Raw genomic sequence first — 22262 nt, 5'->3', positions numbered from 1 at the left:
CATCCCCTCCCCCAGATATTTTATTTCTGTGGTCACCCCTCTATTCCCCCACACTGATCTGCTCCCAAGGATGAGCAAGACTCTGATGCGGTCCTCCTCAGGACGCCAGCAGCTGCAGCTCAGAGCCGGCTCTTTCAGAACTGGAACACCAAGGGCGAACCCAATGGAGGCAAAGCGCAAGCGCGCGAGCAGGGGCTAGCAGGGCTTCACACCACCCACCCGGTTCACTTAGATCCTTTCTGTAAGGCTCACCCAGTTCAGAGTGGCACCTGCCGCCTGGGTAATCTCAGAGTAGTGGGCGGGCTTATCTAGTAAATTTCTTCCATTCAGGGAGGGCCAGGGTGTGTGACGTTAACAGTTGCTGGGCAGATGAGGCCGACACAGGTTGCAAGAAGAGGCGGGGATTCAACTCAGCAGCGTTTTATTGCAGTCAGGAGCCAAGCGAGGAGAGGTGGGCCGAAAGGCAGGTTCTTGTGGGTGGCCTCTGGTTAGGAGACCGTTGAACCAGGAGGGGCCCGACAAGGGACCACGTGGAAAGAGATTCAGAGACTCTCCTTCTCCTTGGGACCTGGTACAATGCGGGTACATTCTTTCCGGTGGCCCCAGACGCAGTGTCCCCACCGTCCCCGCCATCTACTTCTACTCTCCTCCGACATGAAACGGCCTCCTGCCCCTTGCAGACTTGCACCTTTCTGATTGAGGCTACGTCTTTAGGTGACACGACCCTACCCACTCCTTGGCTGTTTCCAGCGGATGCCTGCCTGGTGTCTCCCACTGTAATCTACTCCAAGAGGGCGTCCGAAGGCGCGCTCTCTCCACCCTTCCAACAGACCATTACCCATCGTTTATCAACTTCTGTGATGCGGAGAAGAGACGTCTGTCCCCAGTATAGTACTCTTGGTTCAGACATCCCCTGGCCTTTTCTCGGAAAGGGCAGGGGGATGTGGGAAAAAAAAAAAAATTCTGGTTCCCTCCCCTTGGTGCCACGGCTTTCGCTTTCACTTCCTCCTCCGAGAGTCGACGGATCTCCGGGTGTTAAGCGATCATGGCGCTGCTGGACGTGTGCGGAGCCCCCGGAGGGCAGCGGCCGGACTGGGTTGTCCCCGTTGCGGGAAACAGGCATCGCTCCGACCCGGGACACTACAGTTTCTCTATGCGATCTCCGGAGCTCGCCCTCCCCCGGGGAATGCAGGTGAGGGTGGCGGGAAACCCTAAGCGTGGAGGAAGGAGGATCTGTTTTGAGGTTTCCTTGCCTGAGGCGGGAAACGCCTAGGGGGTGATCCTTCAGCGAAGAAGAGCAGCATCCAGGGCCGGCCCCGAGAGGAGCCCACAGGAGCGTGGGTACCTGAGGGCTAGCAAGTGCAGACGAGGACATAGAGTTAGGGATGAGGTTGGGACGCCTTATCCACAGCAAGAGAGCTTTCCTCCCCCTTCTCCACCACACACAAACCTTGAAGCCTTTTTCATTAAGTTGTCACATGGTATAAGGGCTGTGCAGGGTCTTGGAAGACCTGTGAACTTTGGTGGCTAGTCTGGTCTCAGCAACTCACAGTGTGTCCGCGAACAAGTCATTCGGTCAAGGTTTCAAGCCCCTCTTCCTTAAAATGAGAATATGTTTATAAAACATGTTTCCTGAAGGTTGAATGACCTATCAATGGGGGAAAACCCCTTAAAATCATTCTTAAACATTTTTAGTTATGGCAACATTTGTTTTCTTTCATCTCTGTTGCACTGGAAAGTGGAAACGTTTGGTGCCCTGTGCTGCTTCTTTTCCTTCTCCCAAGTCATTTCATTCCAGAATTGGTTTCTTTTTCTTTTTTTTTTTTAATTTATTTTTTTTATTGGTTGTTCAAAACATTATAAAGCTCTTGACATATCATATTTCATACATTAGATTCAAGTTGGTTATGAACTCCCAATTTTACCCCAAATACAGATTGCAGAATCACATCGGTTACACATCCACATTTTTACATAATGCCCTATTAGTAACTGTTGTATTCTGCTACCTTTCCTATCCTCTACTATCCCCCCAGAATTGGTTTCTAACTATCACGTATATTGGTGGCTTGAGAATTCTTACACATCTTATTCCCAGCACTTTAATAAAACAGTTTTCTTTGGAGTTTCCTGCTACAGAAGTGTTCAGTGCCCCTTTCTCTTCTTCTTTCTCTCTCATAGCCCACTGAATTCCTGCAGTCCTTGGGTAGGGACGAAGACAGAAATGTCCAGATTGATGTGGCCCATGGCACAACCACACTGGCCTTCAAGTTCCAGCATGGAGTTATTGTAGCAGTGGATTCCCGGGCCTCGGCTGGAAGTTACATTGGTGAGTGTGCAGGCTTCTTCAGCAGAATCTGAAGAGCTGGGCCCTCTTCTCAGCAGGAGCCCAATGTTTGCACCAAATCCAAAGCAGATATTGATCTAAGGCACATAAGAAGAATCGTGGGGTCATTCTGCCTCGCTCAAAACTCTGTCTTCTTTCAGCCACCTTAAGGATGAACAAGGTGATTGAGATTAATCCCTACCTGCTTGGCACCATGTCTGGCTGTGCAGCAGACTGTCAGTACTGGGAGCGCCTGTTGGCCAAAGAATGCAGGTGGGTGAGGCCTCACACCTCCCTTTCTTAGTCTAGTGGTTGATTCCTGGGTCTCCTAGATCACTGCTCCTCACCCTTGTCCCCTGTGGTCTATATTAATGCTAAAAGAGTACTTCCCAAACAGTCTTTGAGTGATAAAAGCCTCCCAAATCTCCATCTGTACTGCTGCCTATAAACCAAATACTTTCTCAATTATTTAGTGTGGACACTATCAGCTGTGATGATGTAGTATCATTTACTAGGTTTTAAAAATGTGTTTTAGATACTTTACATTCCACATCTTTCCCCAATCCTTGGAGACTACAAAATAATTCCTTCCAAGTGTTTAGCTTTTAATCATTTCATGATTCATCAGGTGGGAGAGAGCTAAACTTCCTCCTCCACCTCCTGTCCTCATACAGGCTGTACTACTTGCGGAATGGGGAGCGGATCTCAGTGTCAGCTGCCTCCAAACTGCTCTCCAACATGATGTGTCAGTACCGGGGCATGGGCCTCTCCATGGGCAGTATGATCTGTGGCTGGGACAAGAAGGTGGGTACTCTCCATTTCCCATGATCCCTCAGCACAGATGAGTGAGCTCTTCTGCCTGCTACCCTCCACTTCTGCCCCGACAAGATGTACAGCATATAGAATGTTTGATTCTAGAACTGTTTCAGTATATGCACAGGCTATTTCTTGGTCCAGATGTGGACACTTTAGGTCCTTCATAAGCTATTTTGCTAAAATAGCTGAATCCCAGTTTTGTTTTTCCTTTTATTTCTAAAGTGATTTTTACCAAAGTGCTATCCTAATTCAAATGTTCTTATGGTAACTTTCATTCTTTTGAAAACTTTTTATGACTCACTCTTAAGCCTCTATGTTACCAACATTTCCTTTTCAAATTCATTTCAGAACACTGTTTCATCTTACAGGGTCCAGGACTTTACTATGTGGATCACAATGGGACTCGGCTCTCAGGATGTATGTTCTCCACCGGTAGTGGGAACAGTTATGCCTACGGGGTTATGGACAGTGGCTATCGGCCCAATCTTAGTCCTGAAGAAGCTTATGACCTTGGTCGCAGGGCTATTGTTCATGCCACTCACAGAGACAGCTATTCTGGAGGCGTTGTCAATAGTAAGAGACTGATAATCCCACCATCATGCCTGGGAATTGGGATTTAATTTTAGGGTACTCAGGGGAGGCAGAGTGGTAGGGAGGAGGTTTTCAGAGTAAGAAGAAGTGCCCAGTAATAAGGGTTTTGAGCATGTGTGTCTGTGTGTGCACATGTGTGTTCTTGTTGCCTTTAACATAAAACTGTGAACAGGAACTTGCTGAAGTGAAGGGTGACTCCATGCTCTTCTCTCATTTGTCCAGTGTACCATATGAAGGAAGATGGTTGGGTGAAAGTTGAAAGTACAGATGTCAGTGACCTGCTGCACCAGTACCGGGATGCCAGTCAGTAATGGTGGAGACTGGGCAGGCCTCCTCAGGCTAGCCTGGTAGACTCAGGGAACTGGTCATCTTAAGTCCCAGAAGAAGGAGTAGCCCGACCAAAGCCAGAGAAAGAGAACTGGCTCAGCAGCCAGTGTGGACCTGGAGGGTTGGGCCCAGCTCATCCTTTTTTGTGTTCTTCATTTCAGGGAGCATCCTTCCTGGGTGCCCCCTAAGCCCAATAAAGTAAAAACGGTTATAAATGCATCTGTGTTGTGTGCTGAGGAATGGGGACTGTGGTTTTATTTGGCAGGTTGGAGTAGAGGGGAGGAAATCGAGACACTTTTCCAGAGAAGGGACTTAGACTCTTACCTAAGAAATGAGGTCTGACCAAATAGTTCTTCTCTCTAGGACCTCAGGAGGACTGATGATGTTTTCTTTGGACACTTATTTGCAATTTCATTTAACTCAGGGTCCTTTCTAAAGAGACATTATCTGGAGACTCCTATGTGGTCTGTTATTAACTTTCTGGGTTACTTGGGGGGAGGGCACCTAGAACAGCTGGTTTTTGACTGTAAAATGGAATGAAAAAGTTTCCACCTCACATATGTGTGGTAGTTGTAAATACTGTACCACTTACCCTAAGCAACACCTTGGAAGTATTGTTTTTTGAATGTAAGATGGGCATTTAGGGTGATTGGAAGTTGACAGAATCATCATGATTGAAGAGGAAGAAGACATAAACAGGAATCAAGTGGGGAATATGAGGGAAAAAATAAAAGATCCAGGTTAGAAACAAAACAAGACAGATACAGCGAGATTCTCTGATTCACACAGGAGCTGCAGGAAGGAGCATGGACCACATCTTGGTCAGAAGAGAGGTAGTTAAAGGAGCCGCTTAACAGTTGGCAGCAGCTGGGAAAAGACCCTTAAAACCCCAGAGCAAATAAGTTCAGAGACATTTTAATAATTATCTACTTCAACACTTTCCTGCAACTATTTTCAACTTTAAATGTTACACAAATAACTTTTTAAAAGGGGAGTTTGGAATCCAAGTGATCATTGCTTTGGGGTTTTTATATATGTATTTTTCAAGTTTTGGGTGTAGTTTCAACCGGAAGAGAGTCACTTTCTGAAGTGAACAAATTTGCAGTTTCTATAGATAGGCTCTGGGTCAAGTAGGACATGCAGAAACCTAATGGCATTTTTCTTTTTTGTAATGGAATTGAACCCAGGGCACTTCACCACTGAGCCCTTTTATTTATTTATTAGCCCTTTTATTCATTTATTTTTTGAAGAACTTCTTTTTTTGTTGTAGATGGACACAATACCTTTATTTAATTTAATTTTTTAATGTGGTGCTGAGGATAAAACCCAGTGCCTCACACCTGCTAGGCAAGCACTTTATACCACTGAGCCACAACCCCAGTCCCAGCATTTTTATTTTTTGAGCAGGGTTTCTCTAAATTGCTAAGGCTCAATCCTCCTGCCTCAGCCTCCCAAATCGCTGGGATTACAGGCGTGCCCAGTTGTTATTCTAATCTGTATTAAAATAGACCAGTACCTGACATTTTCCTCATATGCCAACCTTCGGCATAATTCTGAACACAAACGTACAGGCCCTGTTACAAGTGCTCTGTTGAGAAGAACACATGAAGATAAAGGCCAGGACCTCGCTAAGTTCAAAATCTATTAGTGGAAACCTTCTTTGACCTGGTAAGAGTGTCTGGAACTTCTCATTAAGAGCGACCCTGCCTGTTTGGCTCTGGCTCTGGCTGTTTTACCCCAAAGCCCTAAAACGGGCTCTTCTGGGAGAATAGGGCACTTCCTGAAATAGGTTCCGAGCTAGAGGGAAAACTGAACAAAGTTACAAAGCACCTCAGACCCTGAAGCAGTTTTGCAATTTTATATTAAAAACTAACCGCCACAGAGGATGAACCACACTCCAGGGTTGGGATTTGTGAGCGCGACCTGCGGATCCCGGCTCCGCGGTCTGCGAGTCTCTGGCGCCGCCTGTTGGCCGCCGCGCCCAGAAAGAGGCAGGAGCTGGGAAGAGAAAGCGAAAGCCGCGAGGCCCGGCGCCGGGCTGGGAAAACATCGCTGGCCAACCAAAGAGGGAAACGGAGTTGAGACAGTAGGAGCGGATTTCAGGCTCAGACCCCAGCACGTAACCGACAGCCGCGCAGAGCTGCATTCACGCCGCCGCCGCTGGTGAGTTTGTGCGCACGAAAACTTGGAGCGCGAGCAGGGGCGCCGCCGACCCCACCTCCCACCCCACCGCCCACCCCCACGCCACACCCTTTGCTTCCCGATCCTCTGGACCCAGAGGAAAGGAAGAGAGTAGGGCTGGACTCGCTTGGCTCTTCCGAGCTCCGCGGCGACAGGCGCGGATGGCGGCGGGACCCGGTTAGGGGATTTCTTATTTTTAAAGCGTGAGGCTTCCCAGCTCCCTCTGACAGGCAGAGTGCCGTCAGCCCTAGGAGGGACGTGCTGATGAGCACTGGGTACCCAGGGAATCTTACAGGGTGGGATCGGATGAAATGAGAAGGCAGTGGACCGGTGGGGGGGACACAGGGTGGCGGGGACAGAGAATGCGACTCCACTTCCCCAATTTTTCACTTTCTACCCATAGATGGCGCTCCCTGACCTGAGGCCCTGGGCCTCCCTGCTGCTATTGGACGCCGTCTTACTCTGGCTGCTTCAGGGGACTCTGGGGACTTTGCTTCCTCAAGGGCTTCCAGGACTATGGCTGGAAGGAACCTTGAGACTTGGAGGCCTGTGGGGGCTGCTAAAGCTGTGGGGGCTTCTGGGATTTGTGGGGACCTTGCTGCCGCTGCTGTGCCTGGGGACCCCCTTGTTCCTCTCTCTGAGATCCTTCGTGGGGGGGACATTGAGTGCTCCCCCAGTCAGAGTGGCTTCAGCCTCTTGGAGCTGGCTGCTAGCGGGGTATGGGGCTGCAGTGCTAAGCTGGGCGGTATGGGCTGTTTTGAGTCCTCCTGGAGCTGAGGAGAGACAGCCGAGCCAGGAGAACAACAGAGACCTGATGTGGAGGTTGCTGAAGCTCTCCAGGCCAGACCTGCCATTCCTCTTGGCCGCCTTCTTCTTCCTTGTTACTGCTGTGTTGGGTGAGTGGGGCCGGGCATTGTGAGTTCGAGTCCGTACAAGGGCCTTGGCACCAGCACATTCATCTGGTGTTCTCATGCCTTTTTTCAGGTGAAACATTGATCCCTCACTATTCCGGTCGTGTGATTGACATCCTGGGCGGTGATTTTGACCCTGATGCTTTTGTCAGCGCCATATTTTTCATGTGCCTGTTCTCTGTTGGGAGGTAGGTGATGGGCAGTTGGATCCCCAAGTCTATACAGGGGTCTTCACTCCTAAATCTATTTTGCACAAAGCACAAAATACTTAAACTGAAATATACATGTATTTATCCACTATTCACTTTCATCCACTCATTCATTTCTTCATTTATTCTTCATTTACCCAATATCTTCAAAGTTTATAATACATTATTACCAATATGAGTATGGTTGGATGTAGTACAGAAGGAATTTATGTGTCAAAGGGAATGTCTTTCATTTGCCTATCAACATTTCTCCAGGAGATTCCATTTCTCTTTTCTGCCTCCTCCCTCCCACCCCTGTGTGTCTCCAAAGCATCTCTCCAAGGTGGACATATCCCTATCGCTCTCCACCCCTCAGTGTTCATTCATTTTGCAAATCCCGGAAGCTCTCACTCAGAGGCCTATCTCCCTTATTTCCAGCATCTTCACTCTTTCTCTCGACTTGCTTTCCCCTCTTTTTAGATATACACAAGGATCTGCTGTCACAAACAGACAGGCTGGGACAGATGAGGTGAATGAAGCAGCTAGGGTGCAAAATTTAAGGAGATGCTCACTTTAGCTTGCAACTGCTCCTTTTTCGTGGCCATACTTCCTTTCAAATACCCTCAAAAGCCAATTCTTTCATTATGTCTTCATTCTATACTTGGTACTTTCTGCTGGAACGACTCAAATGTAAACTTCTTATTGACCAATCCACTATCCCCCACCCCCTTCTAATCAGGCCACAATTCTTTTTGGCTTCTCTGTAGCATTTGGCTATATTATAATCTCTTTATTGATCTCTTTCTGCAGTTAGCTTTTATGAACTCCCTTTCTACTTTCCAAATCATTCTGCCTCCTTTGAAGAGCTTTCCTCCTCTGCACACTTAAATATGGACTTTGCTTTTAACTAGTTTTTTTTGATCTTTAGTAACCTTTTTCCTATTAAGCTAATTGAGTTCATCTCTGGATATCATCACCAGATTCATATTTCCATAAGGATTGTCCCCTTATATCCAATAGAATCCCTATTGAATAGCCCACTCACACTTCGTGTACTCAGAACTCCAAATGTATCACACACGGTTCTGGTCATCCAGAAATTGGCTCTGTCTTTTCATTCATGAAACCATCAGTATCCTGGGCTTGAGCGTCTGCACCATGGATATCTTCCTCATATCAAACACTAGTCCTGCTATTTCCTACTTTCAAAATGTTTCTTCTATATGTGTTTCTTTTCTTTTCCTTCTTATTTAGATCACCAGTCCAAAACCCTCCTGATTTCATGTCTGATTACCCAACAGCCTTTTATATATGTAACTAAATATTATTAGAAATCTGTGTTTTATAAACACACATTTTTATGTTTTTTAAAATATTTTTCCTTTAAGTTTTTTAAGTGTATTTTTTCAATTGTAGATGGACACAATACCTTTATTTTATTTGTTTATTTTTAACGTGGTGCTGGAGATGGAACCCAGTGCCTCATGCATGCTAGACAAGCGCTTTACCAGTGAGCCACAGCCCTGGCCCTCCTTTACGTTTTATAGTAAAATTTTGGTTGGTCGAAGGGGAAGTCTTCAATAATGAAAGGCAGGGTCAGTGTGATTCTATGTCTCTGGAGAACGGAAGGGCAGGGAGATCTGTGCTGAGTTCCCATAATGAAGTATCTATGATTATGAAGAAGGGTTTTGGGGACAGAGAAGAAGCCCAGAGGGACAACATAGAGGGAGGCCAGAAGTAAGCCCTGGGCTACTTCTTTTCACTTCTGTTGTATTCCGCCTTGCGTAGCACAGGGTGAACTCCATGAGCACTCATGAATTGTACATGTGATGACTTTGCTCCCACATCTGGCTTACCAGGTCTACCATTTCTTCTTCTCTTTATTCCTGAACCTCCTCTTCTCTTTGTCTCTCGTCTCTGTCTCTCTGTCTCCCCCCAACTCTTCTTCTCTCCCTCTCTTTCCTTTTTGCTTTCCATGGTCTGCTGTCCCTAACTTTTGTATTTCTTCTAATTCTGGCCTTCTCTGCTTCTCTCGACTCCCACTCTTCTCTGTGCCTCTGTCTCCTCTTCAACTCCCTGCCTTGTTCTCCCTTCCCACAGCTCGCTGTCTGCAGGTTGCCGAGGGGGCTCCTTTACCTTCATCATGTCCAGAATCAACTTGCGGACCCGGGAGCAGCTTTTCTCCTCCCTGCTGCGTCAGGACCTCAGTTTCTTCCAGGAGACTAAGACAGGTGAGGGCTGAGTCCAGGTCTGGGATTCCCCTGGCTATTCCTTATCCCCCTTACCCTCCCATCTTTACTATTTGCCAGGGCCCAGAGTTCTCTTCTGGGACAATGTAGAGACTGCATGTCTCTCTGTAAGACAGGAGGGGTTTCTGTCGGTGGTGATGGTCAGGAGGGAGTTTTGGGGATGCTGCAGTGTTATGGTTTCCTCATCTGCTCTGACATTCCCAGGGGAGTTGAACTCACGGCTGAGCTCAGATACCACCCTGATGAGCCGCTGGCTTCCTTTAAATGCCAATGTAATCTTGCGGAGCCTGGTGAAAGTGATCGGGCTGTATGGCTTCATGCTGAGCGTGTCACCGAGACTCACCTTCCTCTCCATGCTCGAAATGCCCCTCCTAATAGCAGTGGAAAAGCTGTACAATATGCGCCATCAGGTATGTGTGGATGTTAGGGGACCCTGAGAGAAGAATAAAGTGTAGAGGTGAGGAGTCCACATTCATAGCTGCAGGATCTCCTAGAGAGAGATTTTCTCTTTTCAGCCCTTAGAGTATATGATATGTTTGTACCCTTTGCTTATTCAGTCATACATTGATGGACATTTGAGTCAGAAGGTCCATGGCCCCCTTAAACTGTAAGCAAACATGTACATGAGTGTGGGAATATACCAACTCCTGAGATTCTGCTTTCAATTCTTTGGGGTATACGTGCAGAAATATAATTGCTGGATCATATAGTAAATATATTTAATTTTTAAGGAACTGCTGTACTGTTCCACAGTAACTGCCCCATTTTACATTTTTACCAGAAATGTGCAAGGATTCTGATATTTTCATATCCTTGCCAACACTCACTTTCCTCTGTTTTTCTTTCTTTTTTTTAAATAATAGCCATTATAATGATTGTGATGTAACTCATTGTGGTTTTGATTGCATTTCCCTAATGAATAATGATGTTAAGCATGTTTTCAAGGGCTTATTGGACATTTTTGTATCCTCTTTGGAGGAATATCTATTCAATTCCTTTGCCCATTTTTAAATTGGGTTGCCTTTTGTTTTTGTTGATTTGTAAGAGTTCTTTACAAATTGTGGATGACATTCCCCTATTGGATATATAATTTGCAAATGTTTTCTTACATTTTGTGATGGGCTTTTCACTGATAGCACCCTTTGATGTACCAAAGTTTTTAATTTTGATGAAGTCCAATTTATCCATTTTTTTGGTTGCCTATGCTTTTGGTGTCTTATCTAAGAAATCATTGCCAAATCATGAAGTTTTACTCTTATGTTTTCCTGATAGTTTTAGCTCTTACATTTGGGTCTTTGATCCATTTTGGATTACATCTTCACCTTTCTTAGCTAGCTCTGACTTCTTGGGAAAAGCATCCTTCCTTCCTCATCAGACACAGGAGGTTGAAGAATTACTTTATTAGAAGGCTTAAAAAAATAGCATATATCTCCCATACTACCTTACAGTGAGCACTCAATAGTATGGTTTCCACCCTCCTTTACTCATTATTCCTTCTGTAAGGAAAATTAAGGAAGAGGGTAAAAGAACCGTTTGATGTTTTCTGTAGGTTGGGGAGCATCCCAAGGGCTGGAGGGTACCTGGGGCCTGCTGTCTTCTGTGGCATCACCCGGGATGTCGCTGTGCCACTCTTCCAGGCCGTGCTGCTGGAGATCCAGGATGCAGTGGCGAAGGCAGGGCAGGTGGTGCGGGAGGCAGTTGGCGGGCTGCGGACCGTACGCAGTTTTGGGGCCGAGGAGGATGAGGTCTGCCTTTATAAGAAGGCTGTGGAGCGGTGCCGGCAGTTGTGGTGGCGACGGGACCTGGAACGTGCTCTGTACCTGCTTATACGGAGGGTGAGACAGCTGAGTGGCAGGATGAAGGCGTGGGAAGGGAAAGGAGAAAGGATGGGGGCGGGGAGACAGCAGGTTTTGGGTGTCCCTCACCAGTGTCTCTCACAGGGGCAGGTGCGGGGATAGAATGCGGAGACTTTACCAGCCTCTCCTCTTCTCCCCTCGCAGGTGCTGACCTTGGGTGTGCAGGTGCTGGTGCTGAGCTGCGGGCTGCAGCAGATCCTGGCTGGCGAGATCACGAGGGGCGGGCTGCTCTCCTTTCTGCTCTACCAGGAGGACGTGGGGAACTACGTTCAAGTGAGTGAGGACCCACGTGCTCTCCCGTTTACTCTGTTTTTCTCTCGGCCCTTATGGGTCTTGGGCTTTATTTCTTCCCCTTAAAAATACAAAACAAAATAGAAAACCCCAATTCACTTTGTTGTGGAGAATTTCAAGCATTAAAAAAAAAAAAGGGGTTGGGGTTGTAGCTCAGTGGTAGAGCGCTTGCCTCGCATGCGTGAGGCTCTGAGTTCAATCCTCAGCACCACATAAAAATAAATAAATAAAAAGATATTGTGTCTTTATACAACTAAAAAATAATAATAAAAAAGAAAGTAATATAACAAATTCACATATGCCCAATACCAGCTTTAACAATTAACATCTCATGGCCAATCTTGTTTGGTCTGTATCCCCACTCACTTTCCCCACCATATTATTTTAAAACAAATTCATTATCTGTAAACATTTTGGTATATATCACTAAATAGAAACGTCTAAAAAAGTACTTAATCAAAAAGCTATTAACACCCCTAAAAATTGACATAATTCTTTATATGCAATCAATGGTGAAGTCTCCAATTGTCTTAGACATGGTGTAGTAGGTTCCAAATAAGGTCTACATGCTGTGATTGGTTAATATGAATTTTAAATCTCTCAAAAAATTTCTCTCTTTGCAGTTTATTTGTTGAAGAAATAAGTGGTTTGTTTGGGAATTTCTTATGGCTTGGATTTTGTTGATGGAATCTCTGGGGTTTTATTTATTTATTTGTTGGTACCAGGATTGAACCTAGGGCACTTAACCACTGAGCCACATCCCTAGTCCTTTATATATTTTATTTAGAGACAGGGTCTCCCTAAGTTGCTTAGGGTCTCCCTAAGTTGCTGAGGCTGGCTTTGAACTTGTGATCCTGATTCAGCCTTCAGAGCCACTGGGATTACAGGGGTGCCCCAGTACACCCAGATGTGGTTCTATTTTAGTAGGTTTCTCTACCTCTATTTTCCCTGCCCATTGGTAGACAAATCTTAAGTTTGTGAGATTCAGGATTCCTTCCTTCCTTCCTTCTTTCCTTCTTTTCCTTCCTTCCTTCCTTCCTTCCTTCCTTCCTTCCCTCCCTCCCTTCCTCCCTCCCTTCCTCCCTTTGTCCCTCCCTTCCTCCCTCCCTCCATCTCTCTCTCTCTCTCTCTCTCTCCTTTCTTTTAGTATTTCCTAGGTGGTGGTGGGTTCTTCCTCCAGGAGACATACAGTGTCTCTTGTGGTGATATCAGACTTTCATATTCAATGCCTAGAACTGTTAAATTATTGGGGCTGCAAAATGGTAATACTCTATCGTATCAGTTATTAAGAAAGACTTGTTCTCATCTATTATTGGGTTACCCAGTGATGCAGTTTGATTAGGAAAGGCAGAATGAGGATTAGGCCCTTTTCCTATATTTATCAGTTCAAAGCTAGTTACCACATCATGGGTTTTATTTTATAATTTCTCTGACATTTACTGATCATCTTTTATGTTTGGAGAACTGTGCTAGGTACTCTGGTGGCTCCAAAGGTGAGTTAGGTACAATGTCTGCTTTTAAGGTGTTTCCTGTCTAGTCAAGCAAGACAGAACTGTGCATGAGGGATATAAAACAGTAATTTCCAAGGTCTGGCGATAGGCATAGTGCTGTGTGGTCAGAATATGGAATTTACATCCTCTTCATTGCAAATTAGAACACTGAGATGTTAGTGCCACTTTTAAATTCTAAATTTCACATTTAAATAAGGAGTATCTTTTTTGAGTGGGTGGAGTGTTGCAGGGGAGTGTGAGGAATTGGGAGGTTGGTTTCCATAGGATGTTTGCTTAGCTGACCCGTCCATTCTTGTTTCCCAGGCTCTGGTATTTGGTTTTGGTGATATGCTGAGCAACGTGGGAGCTGCAGAGAAGGTTTTCAGATACCTGGACAGAAAGCCCAACCTGCCTGAGCCAGGGACTCTGGCCCCTCCCACACTGCAGGGGATTGTGGAATTCCAAGACGTCTCATTTGCATATCCCAATCGCCCTGACCAACCTGTGCTCAAGGTGCCTGAGAAACGCCCCAGGGAGGGAACTTGTCCCTTGCTCCCTACTGCTTTTGGGTGATCAGGTACCAAAGACTGGAGATCATTTTCCTTTGAGGAGCTGATTTTGCTTCTGCTAGGAAAAGAAGGAAAGGGATGCTGTGGGAAAAGTGGCAGGCCCCTGACTCTCCTGATTTTCCAGGGGCTGACGTTCACCCTCCACGCTGGAGAGATGACAGCGCTGGTGGGACCCAATGGTTCTGGGAAGAGCACTGTGGCTGCCCTGCTGCAGAATCTGTACCAGCCCACAGGCGGGCGGCTGCTGTTGGATGGGGAGCCCATCTCAAACTATGAGCACCACTACCTGCACAGCCAGGTGGGTGGGGAGGGAGGGAAGGGAGGGGGTAGGAGAGGAGGATGGCTGATCCACAGGAAGAAACGCCAGGGGTCCATTCTGAGGGAGGCAGGCAAGGAGGAACGGAGGGTCCCAACATAGGATTTGCTCACTGTCCTCTGCTCCCATTCCCTGTGTACAGGTGGCTTTGGTTGGGCAGGAGCCCGTGCTGTTTTCGGGTTCTGTGAGGGACAACATTGCTTACGGGCTGAGGAACTGTGAGGACGACAAGGTGATGGCTGCCGCCCGGGCAGCCCATGCGTATGACTTCATAAGTGAAATGAAGCATGGGATATATACAGGTACTTTTCACAGGTTGTAAGTCTACCCTTTCAGTCAACAGAGAAAGTGGAGCTTATCCATGGGGTGAGGTTGGGTTCCTGTAACTCGTTTACTCCTTCCCTGCTGTCCCTCTGTTCCCATTCACCGTTCTTCCCCAGCCTCCATCTCTTGCTTGTTCCTTTGCTTGGAGCATCGTGGAAGTAGGGCTTCTTCCACACAGGCAGCCATGGTCCCCACCTCCCAGCCTTTCCCCTTCGGGGCCCTCTTACCTCTTGAAGGGTCCTCGTGGGAAGAGCTGCTGGGCACTTGTCTCTCTGCTCAAGAAGAGCTGCTGGGCACTAGTCTCTCTGCATCCTGATCTCTGTGTCTGAAGAATGGAATTTCTCTGGTTTCCTCAGATGTAGGGGAGAAAGGGAGCCAGTTGGCTGCAGGACAGAAACAGCGCCTGGCCATTGCCCGGGCCCTTGTGCGGGATCCACGGATCCTCATTCTGGATGAGGCCACCAGTGCCCTGGATGTGCAGTGTGAGCAGGCCGTGAGTACCAGAGAGGGAAGGGCAGGGAACAGTGGAATCTAAGAGGTCACAATTGAAGGATCAGCTCATGCAGAACTGGCAGGGGAGGACAGTAGCCTGCTAGTGCAAAGGGAGGCTGTGCCGATGTACGGTTGGGAATGAAATGGAGAATGCAGTGTTGTGTCGGCCTTCCTGATTCCTCCAAGGGTCCCTTTCCCATCCTCCAGTGGCAGCAGAGAGAAGGGCAGGGCAGACCCTTATCTACGGCCCTTCACACTCATCTCATGTTTCACATCTTCTATACCCTAAGTCACAAGAGATGGTGCCCAGGCAGGTGGTGGTGTCCATACTGTTCTTACCTTTCTGAGACACTGTGGTCCTGCCCCTTCAGCTCCAGGCCTGGAAATCTCGTGGGGACCGAACAGTGCTGGTGATCGCTCACAGGCTGCGCACAGTTCAGAATGCTGACCAGATCCTGGTGCTCAAGCAGGGGGAGCTGCTGGACCACGCCCAGCTCAGGGAGGGCCAGGACATCTACTCCCGCCTGGTACAGCAGCATCTGGAGGAGTGAGGCCTCCGGACACTGGGACCTTCTCAGGACTATTGCTGCAACCCAGACTCAGAGAAGCTCCTGCTCTGAATTCCCCTGGGTTTTACCCTGGGTAGCTCTTCCTGGTGCTGGAGGCATGATGGGGATTTGGACCATGTGTACTTTTGGCAGGCAGGGGTGGGTGGGAGTGAGGGGATGGTGGGTGGCCGTGGTGAGCTGTCTTGGGCTGTGGTGGGTCCGCTGTCTTGTTTAGAAACGTTTTTCCCTTGGTTAATAGTTTTGCCTATGTATAGTGTCTAGTGACATAATAATATGTTTAAAATGCTTTTTCTTATATGTATAAACAAGTACACATTCATTTAGAAACTATGGAAAAGGATAAAAAAGAAAGTCAAAACTACCCACTGTTTCACTTTCCAGAGGAACTATGGTTACTATTTTGCTGACTGCCCTCTCAGTCACGTATCTGTTCTTTGAAATACCAGTTAACCCAATAAGACATAAATATTCATGGGTTGCCTTTCTGTATCCTTCCCTACTTCCATTAGTGCCTGCTATTTTGGGGGAAGCTAGGGTTTTCCCCGAAAAAGCACAGATCTCTAATTAGCAGTGTAAATATATTGATAATAGCTACCATTTATAGAGTTTTAATATGAGTAGGAGATATGCCAAGTCATTTTTCATGTACTATCACTATTAATCCTTGCCCCCAACACTATGAGGTTGGTGATTATTTATTATCCCCATCTTATACGTGTGGAAACTGATTAAATGACTTTTCCAAGGTTACACAGTGGTGGAGTTGGAGTTTGAATCCAGGTCTGAACCTACAGTCCACACCCTAAACTATCAGGGGTCGAAGGCCAGCTTCTCAATAAGGGCTCCTTCCTGCCCAGGGGACAAGACTCTAATTACCTTTAAAAACCAGCTCCAGGACCGCTTCTCCTAGCTCCCGCCTCCAGTCACCTAATGCGGTATCGAGGTTATCTGAAGAGGCTAGTGAGAGAGGGAGAACCTGCCAGGGAGTGGACTTTTACTGGGGAACGAAAAATTCCAGGGAAAAATCCCATCCAATGAAGGTTAAGGGGGGCAGCATCCCAAGGTCAGGGGCAACGATTGGGTCTTCGGGGCAGTGGCCAGACACGCCTCTGCACGTATAAGCCCTGGACCTGGAAAAGGGTGGGGAAAGCTCTGACACAGCTGTGCCTAAGTGCCTCTCACCTAGCCAGGGAGGTAATCTGCGATGGCCTCACACACAGGTTGATTGACATCTTGGCAGGTCACACCCATCTCGGGTGCTATGTGGGCCACTGCAGAGTGGGAAATCGATTCACATTGTCCCTGGGCAATTGACCAGAGGAAATGTCCACTGGCCATTCCCAGACACCAGATGTCTCTATCCACGAGGCTTCCATGCGCAGTGACCCACATGCAATCCACGGACACTGAACCAAGTGCATCTTGTGTTCATAATCTCCAATCCACAGTCAGATCAAACAAAGCTTGGTTGCTTCCAGCTCTGCTTAGCTCTGAGTCCATTATATTCTCTCTACTAATGCTGTGACAGCCGTCCTTCATAGTCTTCAACCACACCATCTCCAGAGAGGTTTCTCTACCATTGGTTCCCCTCTCTTGGCTGTTCTTCATGAAGTCATTATTCTTTCCAGAAGGCACATGAGATGATCTATAAATGCCTTCTAGTGTCCTTATCCTCTTCCCAGGTCCTTTGCAAAGCACACAGTTTTCCCAACCTCCTTATCTTGTCCTTTCCTGGTGCATTCAGCTCTAGCCTCCCCAAATTTCTGGCCTTCCCAATTTCTTGCTCATTCCCTACCCCTGTGCCCACCCCTATTTCTCAGAAGTCCTTCAAGACTTAACTCAGGGCTCAGGGCTTCCAGAAAGCCTCCCTAGTTCTCTCAATCTGGAGAAAGCGTTCATTTCCTGTGCTTCTGAGGCCTACTTTTGCACAGCCCTGCTTGAACTCTGCCCACCTTCCTTTTGTCCTTAGGCAATGAGCTCCTGGAGGGAAGGCCTTTGTGTTAGTTAGTTAATTGGCCAGTTCCGTTGCTCTGGGCAGTGAACAGAATACCAAAGTGTGTGGACTAAAGTGGGTGGGGAAGGTAAGCTGCTCAGGTCCTGACAGCCAGGAAGTCGAAAGATAGACCCCAGGGACAAAATAAAAATCCCAAAGGCATGCAGCCAATAATCTTCCTCTAACCCATGCCTATAGTTACCAGTTGCTGTCCAAGTAGTCCATTCAAATTGTTAATCCATCAAATGGATGGATTAATCCATCAATTAGGTTATAGCTCTAATATTCTAATCATTTCATCTCTAAACATTCCTGCATTAACATAGGAGCTTTGGGTGGACACCTCACGTTCAAACTCATTTATCCTATTAAGCTATATAGCTATATCCTATTAAGCTATTAAGCTATATATTGCTCTCCAGCGCACGGTCTGATTGACAATAGACAATAAATAATACATCTGTTGGATAAATGAATAAACCCCAGTCTTCCCTACAAGTACCAACCACCAAGAATTCACACTGCACACATCACTGGCTGCTGGGAGGGACTTGTTTTGGAACTCTCTCTATTCTAGGAAATAGAAACTTTCACATTCCCGGAAACAGCAGGTACTTTCCAGTTTGGGCGATGAACTTGCCAGAACTGCTGTTTGGAATTTCTTCTGCCTGGCAGCTGCTGGGAGCAGGTAGGGTGAGAATGGAGAGCTCTTGTACAGATCAGCCTTTGTGTCATCCTGCTGCTACCCAGGAGCTCCGTTCCCACCCACCTCCCAGATTTTTTATAGAGAAACTGGCCTGAAATCAGGCAGTTAATCAGTGACAGTGAAACTGGATTTTCAGCCTCTGCTGTTGTAGTGGTGCAGCAACTCCAGTTGCCACCTAGTGATTTCTTTCTGGGTCCATGTCTCATGAATTCAAAGAATGAAATCTATGGATATCAATGGAAAGTAAAAGTGAAAGGAGAAGGATTTATTTGAGGGAAAAAAAGAAGCAGAGCTCTTGCTGGGTGAAAGGGGATCCGATAGCAGGTTGCTGTCTAGGGGCTTATATAGCTACTGGGCAGGGGCATTGACCAATATTTATGCTAAGCAAGTATTGGAAAAGTGCTGTTATTGGTTAGGCATACAGTATTCTGATTGGTTAGCCCTTAAGTCTGTAGCCTTCACTCAGATCTTTCCCACCTCCCTTTTCCTTCTGCCCCAGGACAAAGGAGTTGACTGGGATGTTGGGAATGTTTCTACAGGTTAATTTCATGGAATATTATTTAGAGATGTTTATTTAGAGATGCTTTTCTGGGTGGGGACATATTTCCTTAACTGCTTGCCTATTTTATGATCTATCTGTCCTATCCTGTTCAATAGAACAGGGAGAAAAACTTAGGCATCCCAATGGGCAGTGCAGGAAGATGCAATAGAATTAAAGATCTTAAGATCTCCCCTCCCCCTACACCAATTTCTCATCTCAGAGGAAACACCCAGGTAAGCCTGTCAGGGATCCAGAAAATGTTCCCTGGTAGTCAAAGTATTCAGTGTAGACAGACAAATTCCTTCAAGTGTGATCTGCCTGGTAATTGCAGATATTAGTAATTCTAGTTTGTCCAGAGTTCCCTTCATTATTTCTCCTACTCTTAGCACTATGTGATTTCCTTGTCCCATAATTTCCCCTTGTTGTTACTCACCTTAAATTCCCTTTTTAAAAAAATTTTTAGTTATAGATGGACACAATATCTTTATTTTGTTTGTTTATTTTTATGTGGTGCTGAGGATCAAACCCAGTGCCTCACATGTGCAAGGCAAGTGTTCTGCCACTGAGCCACAACCCCAGCCCCCAGTCTTACTCTTTCTAAAGGAAAATATGAGTGGAGAGGGATTTCTTTGGGCCCCAGAACAAAAACCCACCACTGCTCTGCACTCTGTGGAAAAGCATTTGGCTTCAAGTCCTTACAGCCCCTGCCCAGTGGGATAGTCTCTGGGAGGCCACACCGCAGTTGTAAATAAAGAAGAGGAAATGTAGAGTTGTCAGCATTTGAGGGGAAAGAAGGAGGGGAACAGCTTTTCCTTGGGTCATGGTGTAGTGAGCTGAAGGACCACCCACTTGAGTCTGGTGCCATCTAGTGGTCCTCGGAAAGGGTTTTGAATCTAGAGTTTCATGGAATCTTATGAATTATCATACTTATAATAATAAAAACCATTCGCTGGGTGCTTATGGTGTGCTATGGCTATGATGGGTGCCTGGCATATACATCTTTATTTTATCATCAAGGCAATCCTATGCTGCCGCAGTCCGGCTGAAGCAAAATAAGGGGGGGGGGGCGGATGACGAACAACTTGTGTACATTGATACAGCAGGAGTAGGAGCCCTTTATTGTAGGACAGGAGCGGTATTTATACATTCCACACAGCTTATCTTAATTAGCATAAACTCCATACAGCAATTAACCAATAAGGGATCTCCATACTTAATGGCTCGCTGGCCTTACTTCACAAACCACGCCCTCTGGCAAAATGCCAGGCCATCCAGACTTGTTTACAGACACTAACACTATGCAGCAGGTATTACTATCTTAATTCTAAGCATGAGAAAATGGAGTTTTAAAAACCTTAACTACCCTGGGTCACACAAGAAGGACAAGGTAGGCTTTTACCAACTTTGCAACAAAACTACTTCAAAGAAGTTGTCTTTATTCTCTGGGTCTACTTATACTCCTACCGTTCTCTTTTTGAAAGACACAACTTATTTGTTTATTTAATAGGCAATATATTAATGGGATTTCAAATTGAAAAGACATAAAAATATACAGAGGACTGCTTCATGCCCATCATTCCCCACAGTTTTTAGGCAATCCAGCTCTAAGAGTTGTTATCATCTTAGAGAAATTTAATGTATATGTAAGCAGTGGTGAAATCAATATTTCTTCATATTTTCACAATAGTTCTCTAAATATACTATTGTAAATTAAAATTTTATGGTCATGTGGATTCAATTTTATGAAAGTTTCATGTTTCATTTAGCCTGTCTCCCCCTGTTGATGGGTGATCAGGTTATTGGAATTCTTTTGCCATTGTAAGCAAGAAAGGGCAGGTTCAGGCTTATGCCTCTTCTCCCCTCATGCTTTTTATTGCTTCTGATAACACCATGTCACATCCCATGTACTATGACTCCTTTGTACATTTGAAATATTTTAAGCTGAAGGAATCTGAGAAATGGTGGGTACAAGAAGGGCTTTTTGATCTTGCCCACCTCCTCTGAGTCAGGTTCTAGACCCTCAGGTAAGATGGAGGGGGAGTGAGAGGAACCCAAACAAGAAAGACTAGCTTAGCTTTTCCCAGTTTGCTAAGTTCATACTTTTGTTCCATCACAATTCCCATGACTTTCTATTCTTCATCAAACCTACTATAAATACACTCAGGCTTAATGTCACATAAGACATATTAAATAAACTTGTGCTCTTTTCTCTTGAATCTGTCTTTTGTTAGTCCAATTCACAGGGCTGCCTCTAGAGAACTTCAGATAGGTAGAGAAAGCAATTTCTTCATCCCTACAGTAACAAACAACTGCCATTTAAGTAAAGGTGGTTTCCTCACTCCGGAAGAAACTGTTGTAGGTTTGGGTGGTGCTCTAGCAGCTGCCCTCAGTGATGACTCAGTTGGTTAGACTGATTTATGTTTGATTTCACCACTTCAATGCAAGGCTGTGCTGGTGCTCCTCTCCCTCTCTTTCTATCTCTACCCCTCCAGCCTCTAAAGTCAGAGAAACCATCACAGGACCCAAAGAAAAAGGTAGTTCTCTGTCTCTGTGTGATTATTTCGTGCAGCCCAGTTCACCTGGAGTGACCCTGAGTGTTTAGTCGTGGAATGCGACATTATCAGATATAAGTACAGTCACTCCTGCTCTCTTTGGGTGCCATTTGCATGCAATATCTTTTTGTACCTCTTTACTTGTAGCCTATGTATGTTCTTAAGGTTTGAGTCTCCTGTAGGAAGCATATGGTTTGATTTCACTTAAAAAATGCACTTAGTCTTCTATATCATTTGGATAATTTAATCTTATCTATATTTGCATTTTTTTTACATTTCTTCAACATTTATTTGTTAACTATAATAGGACTTCTGAAGAATACTGGGAAAGGAGAAAAATATTTCCACAAATGCACCTATGCAGAATATGTTGACGTTTTGACATGATCAGGAAAATTAACCATTAATTTTTAAGCTGTAACCACTGAGCTATGTATATACATAGCTCAGTGATAGATTTCCCTGATCCTTTGCCCCATCCCTAATGTTAGGAAACACATCAAAATGTAACAATACTTTTGTTAAAAAATATCTTTCACCAAACACTATGGTTAATTTAAGATTTTCTTTTTCACATTTTAAATATATATGGTTTATTGAATGCCAAGATTAAGTTCTGGTTTTAGTGTTGCTTTCAATTGTGCCCCAGCAGAGAGGGTCCAACACTTGACCCTTCTACAGTGGAGGTCCAGAGAAAAGGGAGCATTTGTCAGTGCATAAATGTAAGGACTTATACTGCAATTTAAAAACTTGTCTTCTGGTTGTCTTGTAGATCCTTGGTTTTTTTCTTTGTCTGTTGATGCATTCCTTTGCAATCAAGTGATTTTTCCTTGTGATGTGTATTGATTCCTCAGTTAAAAAAAAAAAAAACAACCTAATTTTTTTTTTTTTTTTTTTCAGTTTAACCATGAGATTTTGAATCTAATGATCTTGCAACATGTTAGGCAAGAGCTCTAAGCATGAGCTACAACATC

The 22262-nt window shown here is 45.6% G+C and overlaps 2 protein-coding genes across 2 annotated transcripts; both read left to right on the top strand.

Annotated features, from left to right (window-relative positions):
* Positions 1 to 940: 940 nt before the first annotated feature.
* On the top strand, positions 941 to 4279 carry Psmb8 (proteasome 20S subunit beta 8). The gene is made up of 6 exons (XM_015487517.2): positions 941 to 1192; positions 2182 to 2329; positions 2488 to 2599; positions 3001 to 3130; positions 3511 to 3715; positions 3956 to 4279. The coding sequence occupies exons 1-6, from the start codon at positions 1046 to 1048 to the stop codon at positions 4042 to 4044; spliced, it is 831 nt and encodes a 276-aa protein (XP_015343003.1). The 5' UTR covers positions 941 to 1045; the 3' UTR covers positions 4045 to 4279.
* A 1746-nt stretch (positions 4280 to 6025) lies between these two features.
* On the top strand, positions 6026 to 16246 carry Tap2 (transporter 2, ATP binding cassette subfamily B member). The gene is made up of 12 exons (XM_015487515.1): positions 6026 to 6223; positions 6645 to 7137; positions 7226 to 7340; positions 9441 to 9571; positions 9794 to 9999; positions 11227 to 11424; positions 11590 to 11718; positions 13551 to 13739; positions 13920 to 14093; positions 14254 to 14413; positions 14792 to 14928; positions 15299 to 16246. The coding sequence occupies exons 2-12, from the start codon at positions 6645 to 6647 to the stop codon at positions 15476 to 15478; spliced, it is 2112 nt and encodes a 703-aa protein (XP_015343001.1). The 5' UTR covers positions 6026 to 6223; the 3' UTR covers positions 15479 to 16246.
* The last annotated feature ends 6016 nt before the right edge of the window (positions 16247 to 22262 follow it).

The sequence above is a fragment of the Marmota marmota genome, unplaced genomic scaffold (genome assembly GCF_001458135.2).
Source record: "Marmota marmota marmota unplaced genomic scaffold, marMar, whole genome shotgun sequence".
Lineage (NCBI taxonomy): Eukaryota > Metazoa > Chordata > Mammalia > Rodentia > Sciuridae > Marmota > Marmota marmota.
This window is presented reverse-complemented; position numbering and strand designations above follow the sequence as displayed.